This window comes from Haemorhous mexicanus, chromosome Z, assembly GCF_027477595.1.
Source record: "Haemorhous mexicanus isolate bHaeMex1 chromosome Z, bHaeMex1.pri, whole genome shotgun sequence".
NCBI classification, from domain to species: domain Eukaryota; kingdom Metazoa; phylum Chordata; class Aves; order Passeriformes; family Fringillidae; genus Haemorhous; species Haemorhous mexicanus.
The window spans coordinates 87,483,009-87,495,434 of NC_082381.1; the positions used below are offsets into that span (position 1 = coordinate 87,483,009).

Sequence of the window (12,426 nt, forward strand, 5' to 3'; positions counted from 1 at the left end):
CTATTTCCCTTGCTCTGAGCATAACTGGAGCTTACACTGTGCAGAGCCCAGACCAACCTCAAGCAGCTGAGTAGCCTTAACTGCCTGCGGTAACCCCCCAAGCAAAGATGTTTATTGTTGGATAAACAGCATGGTATCTAACCAAAACAAACCTCAGCACCTTTTATGAATCTGGACAAAACTCAGCTTTGCAGATATGTTTTGGCATTATGCCTTGAGAAACCCTGCAACCCACATGAAGACCAGCTTTCAGGGCTCCCTGCTTTCCAGCCAGGTGATGAAAAGCTGTATTCATCACACACAGGGATGGAGAATGACACAACCTTGGTGTCCCACCTGCAGGGATGAAGACCATGGGGCAAAGGTTGGTGAGGTCCAGGCAAAGGAGAGTCACCGTGGGGAGGGGGACATGGGGATTTGTCCACTGAGTGGCACAAATGATTCCTGACCACTCTGCAAGTATCAAACAAGGGGCTGGGGACTTCAGTTACTGGCACAGCTGTCCAGGGAGTCCCCATCCCTGAAGGGGTTCAAAAGCAATGTGGATGTGGCACTTGGGGACGTGGGGCAGTGTGGGCAGAGCAGTGCTGGGGAAACTGTTGAACTCTGTGATTCTGGAAGGCTTCTCCAACCCAGAGGATTCTGTGATTCTATGAACTGACCCCTGAATTTCTTGTCCTTTTACACCTCTATGGGGTCAGCAGATCTCCCAGTGCAGCTGCAAGCTGTTATGAATGCATCCCCACCACTTTGGCAGGACCTCAGACCCCCTCAGAGGGATCCAAAACTGGCAACACTCAGAGGAAAACCAGCACCTGGCTCCAGTTTTGAGCCTGTCCCTTGCACAGAGGCTCAGCCACAGCCATACTATCCTCAGGCTTCATAAACTCAAGTGAAGCAGCACAAAGCTGAACAATAGCCCTCCCTTGTAATTAATACCTGTAGTGTAAATTAATCCAGGCTGCCAATAGAAGCTGCTGGGTAAATAAGAATCTGTGACACTATCCCTGTCAAAGGCCTGTGGGCATATGATGCCATGGATGTGAATACAGGGAATAGAGGGTCATTCAAGCAGGAATACTTAAGGTGTAAACTGTTCTCCTTGAGAAACGTGTGGCATTCCACAGGGAACCTGACAGGAGGCACTTCATTCGGATAAGTAAATGCAATCACTCAGGTGTCTGCAACTGCCAAGTCAGACACCCATGGTAGTGCTATTTTGATCATGAAAAGTACTCTACTTTCAGGTTTTGAGTGTGTGTGTCCATTTTTTCCAACATACATACATACATGCATATTTATATTTATATGGTTACATATTTACATATTTTTTATATATTTGACTGGTTTTTTTGCCACACATTATTTTCTGCATTTTTAAAATATTCCTCTTTCTTTTTTGTTTTTTTTCCCTTAAAATTAATCTCTCCAAAACTCACTGTCTACACAAATTCTCAATCTGGCCTGTGCTCCTCACCAAGAAAGAGGCTGAGTGTGCCCATAGTTTAGTCAGTTTTGGTACAAGCACCAACGGCCCCCCTTCAAATAGGCTTCAGGTGCCTTTTCAATGAATCAAAAATATTACAAAGAAAAGGAGCTTATTTTTTTCAAGCCCACATCCTTCCCACACAAAGCACAGAGAAGGTTCCAGCAGTGACCTCCAGTTCAAAGGAGGAAGGTAAATCCTCATGACAAAGATGGGAAAGTTCTCCAGGAGAAGATCAAAAGCTGAGGGTGCTGCAGGAGAGGGAACCTGGAGGAAACTTGTTTGATTCCCTCCAAAAACATTCCTGACTGTGACAGCAAATGGAGCATGAAAGGGAAACATGAAGCTAAGTTTGGCAACAACAGTGTCTGAGAGGTTTATAAAGAAAAACTGAAGTAATAAATGGATTGAAGATGTGATTGAAGAGACATAACTAGAAAGGAGAAGAATATGGCACTGAACTGCTAATGGGAACACAGACTTAGGAGGGAATTACTTATTTTTCCTTACATAAACTTACATAATTTTTCATTATCTAGGGGCCTAGAAAATATTAATACTGAAAGAGTAAACATCACTACTTAATCCATTGGAAAGAAGAAACAAAATACCCTAAAACCCAACCAAATTCAGGGCAAACGACTTGTATGTACAACAAAAATCATATCACAATCTCATTCCAGACCTTTGTGGATCCGGAGGGAGGCATATTAATTCAGATACATTTACATTTGCAGCTGACAGCTCACCACAGCAGTCTGGGGATGTTTATCTTTCATTAATTATGGTTCAAGGGGAACTGCAACCTGAGATAGCTGAGCTAACCCTCTCCTCTTACGGATTCAGACCTGCCACCTGGAAGGCATCCAACCCTTCACCCATGCCTCTGGCCTCAGCCCAGCTCCCGCCTTCGCGCACAGCCCAGCCTGTGCCGCTCAGCAGCGGGGGTTTGTGTCTGATAAAGGTGGTGAGAGCTGATGCATTTCTGACAAATGCCTGCCTAAATCTCTTCTTTCACGCTCGGGAGATGATCTTACTCATATTTATCCCGGGCCAAGCACGTGGACAGCAGTTCATCCATATCCCAGAGCTGCTTCTCCAGAAGAGCAAGCGCTCAGGACTGGCTGTTCTGCTTGTGAAATGCAAAGTAGCTCCAGCAATGTCATTGGAGCTGCACTCTCCTGTACCAGCTGAGGGTTTAGCCCACGAGTCTTTTCCTGCTGTGAGACAGGTGTTGAACAGGATGGAGGAAATCACACACGTTCCCTTGAATCATTTCTCCCAGGCAGAGGCAATAATAAATTTGGATAAGGTGTTCTGTCATTTAAAGATCTATTAAGATTGAATGGTTGACTTCCTCCTCAAGGGAACTTCTCCTTAATCGTACATTGCTTTGACTCATACACTACCTTCTCCAGAGCCCTCCTGCCCCTCGAGTGTCCTTTGATTCTCCATTCCACAAATCAATTTGATTAAAAAAGCAGCAAGATACTTCAGCACACACAGCCCCAGAAGTAACTGGGTGGGTTTTTGGCAGATAACGTCTCCAGACGTTATCTCATTCCCTTGTGGCAGCCACCCTGGGGATGTCTGCATTTTTAAAATGCTCCAATATGCATTTCTTGTCCATGGATATTATTTGTGCATGCTAGCTCACATGCAGCATCCTTTAATGCTTACATATTCGACATACTGGCACTCTTTTTGAAGGTTGTATCTTAACAGTGCAAAATTACTCAATGATTCCAGGTCAATTTAGTATATTCTTTCCCTGTTAACATGACCTCAATAAAAAGAACAATACTTTGCCCTCCAAGAGCATCTATCAATGCTCACAGCACTATGTAAGTCTGACAATAAATTGGTTTTACCAAATAATTGCTCCTCAGCGGTAATGTCAGCAACATTATTGCAAGAGGTCTACTAATTATTCTCAATAAGATTCAATCCTGGCAAAAGCACAAGTTTCCTCTTTTTAGCACCAAACCACACAGCTCTCTTTCCCCACAGACCTGTAGCTGATGGCCTTCCCTTCCATGCCCAAAGTTAAGCTCCCAGAAAGGAGCAGTGCCCTGGTGAGTCTATGAGGAACACGCAGCTCTGTGCCCTCATTTGCACTTGCAGATGGAGTGCTGACATCCCACCTGAGGCTGGCTTGCTGGCTTCTCTTTCACATCTTGATCACTCATGTTACATGTGCCATACGTCCCTGCGTGGCCGCCACGCTGGTACCAATTTGGGAGTACGTGTCTGGTGTGCAAGCTGTCCTAGCCTCATTTCAACATCATTAGCTTCAAACCACGCTGAAAAAACAGGCAGCAGCTCAGTCTGGGTATCACAGACACATACAGCAAAACCAGCGTGGAGTTACAGCAAAACCAGTGCAGAGTTACAACAAAAGGGTTGGGTCCCCTCTGGAAATTTCCTGCAGGATATCACCACAGACTGGAAACACTTAACTTTATGGACAGGACTGCAACCACGCTGCCTCTCTGGGGAGCATGCAGGGGTACCAGCTACATATTCCAGGGTAGGATGCCTCTCATATACATTGTAGGTATTCCATCTAATTTAATGTTGTCATCACAGATCCCTCAGTACGTGATGAACGAGTGGAACTTCTCTAAAGAGTGATTTATCCCGCACCAAGACAGCAGATCTAACACTGGAAGAAGAAACTACCCTCTTGAGTCATCTTGCATCTTCCTATATCTCTCTCCACTGACTATAAAGAAAACTTAAATTAGCTTAGACTACACAATTACTTTTTATGCGACGAGATCATCTCAAAGCAACCCTGTCCTTTCCCACAAGGCACCAGAAAGCCAAGTTGTTGTTTTTTTTAAAAAAAAGCCTTACTTTTGGGCACATCCATGGGATTCAGGCTGCCAATGAGGTCTCTGACATACAGCCCATCCCCATCCTCCTTGCTCAGCCAGTTGTTGCAGGGGAAGTAAAAGCGGAGGTGAGGTCTGTTCATGTCGGTCACGATGACACGGTCAAGGAACCACCCTGCATTCAGTCCAGTGTTGTCATGCTCAATCCTAGAGGAAGAACAACCCTGTTTCAGTATTCTGGCTGAGACTGGCTACTACCACCATAATTTTGTGGAATATTATTTACTAAGCGAGGCTAGAGAAGCTGTACACATATTTCCCATTTATAGCTGGCAATCCAAAGAGTTTCAAGGAACTTATGTGCTTTTATAGGGTATGTTAAAAATAACAACCTTCCATATGGGCAGAGATCACAGGTGAGTCTGTGAGTCTTTTACCTGCAAGGAGGTTCTCACAAACATACCTACACCTCCACATTCATTCAACATATACATTCATTCATCTTGCACTGCATACCTAAAATATAAGGGGCTCCCTTCCCACCCAGTACCCCTCCTGCTCTATTCTCCTCTTGCATTGTTTTAACCACCTCTTCCCAGCTTTCTTTGTACTACTTGCTAATTTAAATTTTTTTTATTAGTCAGTCAGACAGTGGTTAAACATAATAATTATCATTTACATTACACTAAGTTAACAAAAGTGGATGGCAAACCCCATTTAACTCCATTGGGACATAAAAACAGCCCTAAACATCTTTCCCCATGATTGCATATGACAGAAATACAACTCTTGGTGGGGAGCATGGATACTTATAAGCAATACCGTAGGTGATTTCACACTTCAGTTCAAATCTTCGGCAGTAAACAAGCTTTTACCACCCCTTAACTCCACCTTGATGGGAGCACGTTAAGAAATAATGAATAAAACATGGCAATGCTTAAACCTCTACAGCCTGTCATCCTATTAGCACCTCACAGAGCAGGTGTTGTGGTAGCAGTGTTGTGCAGGTACCTTATTTTCTTTATTTGTCCGACGTTATTGGTTTTCACTCGGAACACATCTGTTTTGCTCCTCTCAAAGGCCGTGCTGCTCCTGCAATGCACATGCATCAAAAGGAATGGTGAAAAACCAGCAGCCTTGACAGCAGGCACGCAAGTGCTAGCGTGTAAGGATAAAGAAGTGTCATTCCTAATGCTGGAAAGACCTAGTTTTCAGTGCCCTCTCCCCAGCGACAGGTTTTAGGTGCTCTAGGTGCTGACATTTAGCAGATTTTTTCCTTCTCACACTCCAAGGGTTCTTCCAGAAGCTGAGGCAGAAGCTTTGGGGGAAATGCAGTATGCTTTTTGTCTCAGAGTCCCACTCCCAGACATGACCTCTCCTGCCATCCTAGCCTCCAGGCATCAAGCAGACCTGCTCCTGGTGGTGGGGCAAAGGGCTCCACCAAGTTCCCTGTGTGGCCATAGATCTGCCCAGGACTCAGCCAGAGATAAAAACATCCAACCACATCCAAATTTCCAGGCCCATCGCCCATCACTTTTTTAAACAACTACTGAAATTTTGGTGTTTCCTCCTACAATTTCCATCTCCTTCCAGGTAAAACAATTGTAGGCAGGAAGTAGTTTGACTTTTTTTGGGAAGTGTTAAATGTGCAGTTTGTATTTCACAGGTGCAAGTGCAGAATATAAAGTCTATTGGCCTAGGTCAGGGGATGTAGAACTAGCCTGCAGCGTCATCCTTGGCAAGCAGCTCTGTCCTTTTCTGAGTTTGTATTTTCCATGAAAACGCTATGAGTAACATCAAGGCAAAGCTCTGAAGACGCAGCCTCTCCCACCTGCCCTCCCTGATGGGCCCCCATTTCCCCTGGGCTGCTAAGCATGGCTATGGATGATTAAACACGGCAAAACCCAGGAGCTGTATTAAAATGAACAAGAAACCACAGCGCTGGAGCAGAGCAAAGCCACGGTGACAAGCGGTTTGCACGCGGAAAGTTAATGAATATTAATAATCCCAGAAAGGGGGCTTGGCTTTGCTTGCTGCTGAAGGACCTGCATGTGCCTTGCTTACAGGTCATTTTGTGTTCTGCTAAACCCATGCCCAGCCTTCCTCCTCCTCCTCCTCCTCCTCCTCGTCCAGTCTGCTGTTTCACACCTCGTGCCAGGCGCAACACCTGTGTACGAAAAGGCTAAAATGGTTAACCTTGCCGTGAAGACAAGAGGCAATTAAACCTGGCTCAGCCTCCCCCAGCCTGGCTGCTGGAGTGAAAGCAGCCAGCGAGTGCAAGGCAATTAGTCTGTCAGGCTTGAATGAGCATCGTAATGACAGCAGCTTCTCCCCGCATTGGCTCGGAGATCGATGCAGTGCTGCAGACTGCTACGGAGATGGCATGGAAGCATTAAGGGAGAATAATCAGCCCAAAGCTCCCAGTGCACCAGTCCCTCTGGCTGCTGGTTTGTGGCAGTCCTGCCGCCGTGCTGGGCTCTCTTATTTGCTGGGGGGGATGCTGGGGAGCAAACCTCCTTCTGCAGGGCATCCAAAAGTGCCCGCTGAGCAGATGCCTAGTGCATCCCAAAATAGCTTGGGGAAGCACTGGAAAACGTGATGCAGCCCAGGAGTCAAACCCCTGGGAAGTCTTGCTGTCAAAGGGTAAGGAAGAGTTTGACAAGTCTCTTCCCTTGAGATGGATCTGCTGCATCAACACCAATGGGAAAGAAAAATCCAGCCCTTCCTTCTAGCACTGCCAATTCCATGGGGAGGGAGTGAGTGGGGGAATATCCAGCAGTGAATCGCTACACTGAAATGTAGGCTAAAAAAACAAAAGACTGAAAGAAAAGGAGAAATTACAGCTGGGCTATGTCAGAGTCTGGTCCAGGCTAAGACTAGGATGATACATTCACAGCCAGAGTACCATAAGGAACTTGTTACACCAAACAATGAGGCACACTGGCTTGCACAGCCCTGGTGACAAATAAAGCAGGAAAAATATGGCTTGGAAATTGCAGCACTAAATTTGCAATGTTCAGGCTTGACTGGGTTCAAACTCAGGGATTTTAGACCATAAGGATCTTCTGAATTTCACTAGAGCCCTGTCATTAATCTGAAATAACAGGCCAGAGCAACTCCAGAAATATGTTTTAGCTGGGTGTGTTATATGACATATTTGATTGGCTCTAGAAGCTCTCTTTTTCCATATTCTGTTGCAGCATTTTTCCCAATTGCTTTGTAAGAAACATCCAAGGAGCTTCATCAAAGACTAGTACACAAAATTCTTATAGATATATATTTTTTAATTTAATTTCTTTTAATCTGAAGCTGTTTTCAGATATTTTTCAGCTGAGTAATTGCCTGCAGGCTGTGCTGCTTGTGGCTCTGCAAATGTACAATCATTCAGAACACTTTGTACCCTGGTTGGGTTAGTGGTGCTGCTAAAAGTCTGCAAGAACTGGTACATATTCAAGCATAGCATTTTTAAATCCCTGCATTCATCTCCTCTGCAGGCCATAGGCACAAACAGAGCCAGTGCCATGAGAGTTTTGCCACTTCTTGATGGGTTGATGAGCAGAAAGCCTCTATAATGCAGTTTTGTTTGCAAAAGTACATTAAACAAACATTTGTGCAAGTAATTTTTTTTATGAGGGTGAGTTAAAAAGAGTTGACCCCACCACCTAGACAAAAGTCACTTTTGAAATGGAAATTTTGAGTGTTTGTAGATAATATTCTTCCCTTTTGATCGGCTAACAGCACCCTTTCCACAGGTGATTTCTTAGGAACAGACAGAAAACCTGGATACTGATCCCAGCAGAGGCATAAAAATAATGACCTCCAGCAGTGATGGAGTAACCTAAACCAATTTATCTTTGAATCCCTGCCTAACAATCCTTTAAACTGCCTTTGCATTCGTTGTTTTACCTGAAAATGCCTTGTACACACAGAACTGCCAGCAGAAGCACTATGGATTAAGGGCTGCCCAAAGCACAAAGTGTTATTCTGGATGTCAGTTCAAACAAAATTTTAAAAATGCTCCATTAAACCATTAGAAAGAGTCAGTTCTTGGTTGCATCTCCCTGAAGTGCTGCCCACAGGTCTCCCTGCTCCTGCCATGGATGTTCAGCAGCAGCTGGAGGTATCGAGGATGATAGGATGATTTTGGAAGGTCATGCAGCCCAAACCATCCTAAAGGCTGACTGTCTCTAGGAAAAAATAAATGCTACTTGGTTCACCTGCTAGGTCAGGGGAGTTTCTCATGCACTGTGGGTGGGCAGTGTAAAATGCCACAGAACCACAGAATCATTTGGGTTGGAAAAGCCCTCCAAGGACATCGAGTCCAACCATTCCCACAGCACTGCCAAGCCCATCACTGACCCATGTCCCCAAGTGCCACATCCACACGGCTTTTAAATCCCTACAGGCCTGGGGACTCCACCACCACCCTGGGCAGCCTGTTCTGGAGTTGGACAGCTCTTTTGGTGGAGAAAATTCCCCTAATATTCAATCAAAAGCTCCCACACCCAGCCTGAGACCGTTCCCTCTCCTCCTGTCCCTGTTCCCTGGGAGCAGAGCTGGCTGTCCCCTCCTGTCAGGAGCTGTGCAGAGCCACAAGGTCCCCCCTGAGCCTCCTTTTCTCCAGGCTCAGCCCCTTCCCAGCTCCCTCAGCCTCTCCTGGGGCTCCAGCCCCTTCCCAGCTCCGTTCCCTGCCCTGGATATGCTCCAGCCCCTCGTTGTCTCTGCTGTCCTGAGGGCCCAGAGCTGGCCTCAGAATTTAATGTGTGTCAGAGCTGAATTGAGAGGGACAGAAAGGAAATTTCTTCCCCAAAACACACAATGGGGGAAGAAATTTCCTGCGCCCTTCCCCATATATTTGCAATTGCTATAGTGTTCTCTCCACATCCTGTTTCCATGTAGGATTTTCCTTCTGCAGTTCAGCCAGTATTTATAAGGGTGCCATGAAAAGGTGTCAGGGATGAGCACTCATCTGTCCCTGTTGTTTTCCTGGCTTGAAAGTGCAGACAGCTCCCCTCATCCTCAGGTTGTCTAATACACATTATAGGCTGTGTGAACCTGTGTTATCAGGCCTCTGGCTAAGATGGCATCTTGCCAGAAGATGCAAAAGCTATTGGAAAAATGCTGGCAATGTGTCCCTCTGTCCCTCCCTACACATCCACTGTCGATCACTCCTGGAGAGAGGACATTGTCATGTACAAACTGACTACAAAAACAAAATCCCCCATATGTTCAAACCATAGCAGCTCTTAGCACAGAGCTCCAATAGCAGCATCATTAACCTCCTCCTTGGAGCAACAAATACTCCAGGGAGTTGGGTCTGCAAATATTTAGCCAAGGCTGCTGTCATGAAGCTGACAGCATCAGTCAGCAGGTGGCTGGGAGTACCACATGAGGCAGCATACGTCCAAAACCACTCCAGATGGAGAGGAAACCAGCAGAAAAGCACAGCCACTGTCAATGTCTGTACCAAGGACGTTATCGACCAGCAGAATGAATCCTGCTCCAGCAGGCACTGAAAAATTGGTGAAAAAACAGCCCTGCTTGAAAGGGTCTAATTGGATGGGATGAATTGCTCAGAGATGTAGCAGAGTGATGACACCCAGGAGCCAAACACCAGGCCAAAACCGTGGGAGTCTGAATGCACCCCAAAACTTTACAAAGTGCCATAGGACATGCAGACTCTGCCTTATCCATAAGCATCCCAGGTACAGGTTCAGACAGCCTTAATTACAGACTTTGAGTAAGTGCTCCTTCACTTTTTACTGCATGGAGCAGCATCATCTTAATATCAGATATCTTCATCTTTGGTGGTGTGATTTGCATAAACAAAATAAAGTAGTGGTGTTTAATTTAGGTGGTCTTAGGTATGCTTTATCATAAAACCATTGAATCAGAGAATGTCCTGGTTTGGATACCTTAAAGATAATTTCTTTCCAACCCCACTACTGTGCATGAGGATGTCTTTGTTATCTGCAGTTTGGCTATTATTTTCTAGAGAAACTGTATGCCAAGCAAACAGTGCCACCAAGAACAGTGCAAAGTTTGCTCAGTATTTCCCAGTATTAAATAACATTTTTAATTACATTCACGTTGCCAGACTGTGGTAAATTTTAGTGTGTTAAAAATTTTCATCCCCTTGCCATGGAGAAATATTTTTAAGTTTTCAATGAGAATGAGCTCCCGTGTTTTTAAGACTGACATTAATGAGTTGGGATAGGGGCAGGGCTTGGAGCAAGACAGAATGCTTGAGCTTGTTCCAGGAATACACCTTACTCTCATCCCAAGGGGAAAACTGGCCAGGTTTTACAGTCTGAAAAATGCAGCTGACACTTGATCAGCAGGGATCTGGGTCTAACAGCTGAATTCCCTTAAAATCTGGCTATTTTAAGCAAAATCCTCTTTTTCTCTCTAAGGCTTGACCTTCCTTGTAGTTGTACCACCAGCTGCTGTTTTCATAGCTGCTGGTGGATTATAATTTATACATATGCCAGTTGTACCCACTCTTATATTCAGGTTGTTCAACACCTCGGTCTAAGCACTCTCCCAGGTATTTTATTCCTGAAATACAAGACATAGCCTGGCTACTAAGACTGAGCAAGAGAGAAGAAAAAAAATTCCCACTTATTTTCTCTTTCAGAAGTGAATACGGACTCCAAAATGTGCTGTTACTTAATGTTGTCCCAGACCATTAAGTCTTTAGAGAGCACTGAAAGTGCTGCAGAATTGTACAGACATAAATCAGGGCACAGTCAGACACATAAACAGCTGTAAAATGGGAAACCTCCCGTGGCATTGAAGGAAAAGGATCACAGCTCCTCACTGAAGCAGCACTTTGGCAGCAAGGTGAGAATCCTTCCACCTCTGCACTAGGGGTTTGTTCCCTTCCCTAAACCTGAACAGCCCTTTCTGCACCAACTGCCTAACTTATTATATTAACTGCTCAGAGTAAATAAGATCTCTTTCCTGTATTTATTCATTTATTCCAGAGAGGTTAAATAACAAAATCAGAGCTTCTTCCACTGGGCTTTTACCTTAACTGTATTCGGGCTACAAGTGTTACCATCTTCTGAAGACTATCCTGCACATACTCTGCAATTCATATGTATTTGCTGGCTTAAGGAACAGGAAAAACTCTGTAGTCACCCAAGATCAGGTAGAAGTGACTGCCAATTAATTGCCTTCACCGTGAGAAATTTTTTTTTAAATCCTCTGTATTGTCATCAAATTCAGTAGAAAGCCAGCTGTCACCAATTATTTCATCTTTCTTCCAACATAGTCATAGCTACTAAATCTTCTCTTAACTCTTCTTCTTTTGTTTTTCCTCAAGGTAAAAACCTCTCTGTGATATTATCTGCAGTTGTCCCCAGCTGGACCAAGTAAGCCTAACACTGAAAAGTTACACTAGCAAGAAGAACATGGGTTTGGACTAAAACCTGTGAATGAGCCAGCAGTGGCACTCCCAGATGAGTGCTGTACTGTTTCCCCAGCCTCAGATGGGTGGGAAGAACGTGAGCATGGAGAAATAAAATATTGTGGAACACTCTTTGCTCAGAGTGGGACCACAGAGGAACAATTCACACCTGTGGGAAAAGTTTTGACAACTGTCAAAATGTCACCAAGCAAAGCCTTGATGTTCACCCACATGTCCATGATGGTGCCTATGGAAAGAAATTAATTTGTGGTAGTGCTTTTAGCTTCTGGCTGAGCTGTGCCTGGTGCAGTGTGGTGGATGGGGAGCCTAGGAGTTGCACGAGCTGGGTTTTGAAGTGGGGTTTTGCCAAGAGCTTCTGGGCCCAAGCAGCACTCTGCCAGCACCAGTAATAGAGTGCCCCCAAACTGGCAGAGAGTGACTGCAAAGGAAGAGTCATCCCAGCCCTGCCCAGGCACTCAACTACTTGCCTGAACATCTTTTCCAAAATAAATCACATTATCACAAGATTTTTGTGTTGGAAGAGACCTTAGGGACCTTAAAGTCCATCTCATTCCACCCCCTGCAATGGGCAGGGACACCTTTCACTATGCCAGGTTGCTCCAAACCCCATCCAACCTGACCTGGAGTATCCTTGCCCTTGCTTCTCTGGGCAACCTATACCAGGGCCTCAC

General features: G+C 45.1%; 1 protein-coding gene across 1 annotated transcript in view; it reads right to left on the reverse strand.

The window, feature by feature from the left end:
- The window catches only part of LOXHD1 (lipoxygenase homology PLAT domains 1), a 149,420-nt gene that overhangs the window by 118,263 nt on the left and 18,731 nt on the right, over window positions 1-12,426 (reverse strand). Inside the window, exons 3-4 of the mRNA XM_059837021.1 lie at window positions 5,335-5,415; window positions 4,346-4,530 (exon numbers count right to left, since the gene is read on the reverse strand). Coding sequence (XP_059693004.1) covers window positions 4,346-4,530; window positions 5,335-5,415 — 266 coding nt within the window. The remainder of the gene's footprint in view (window positions 1-4,345; window positions 4,531-5,334; window positions 5,416-12,426) is intronic.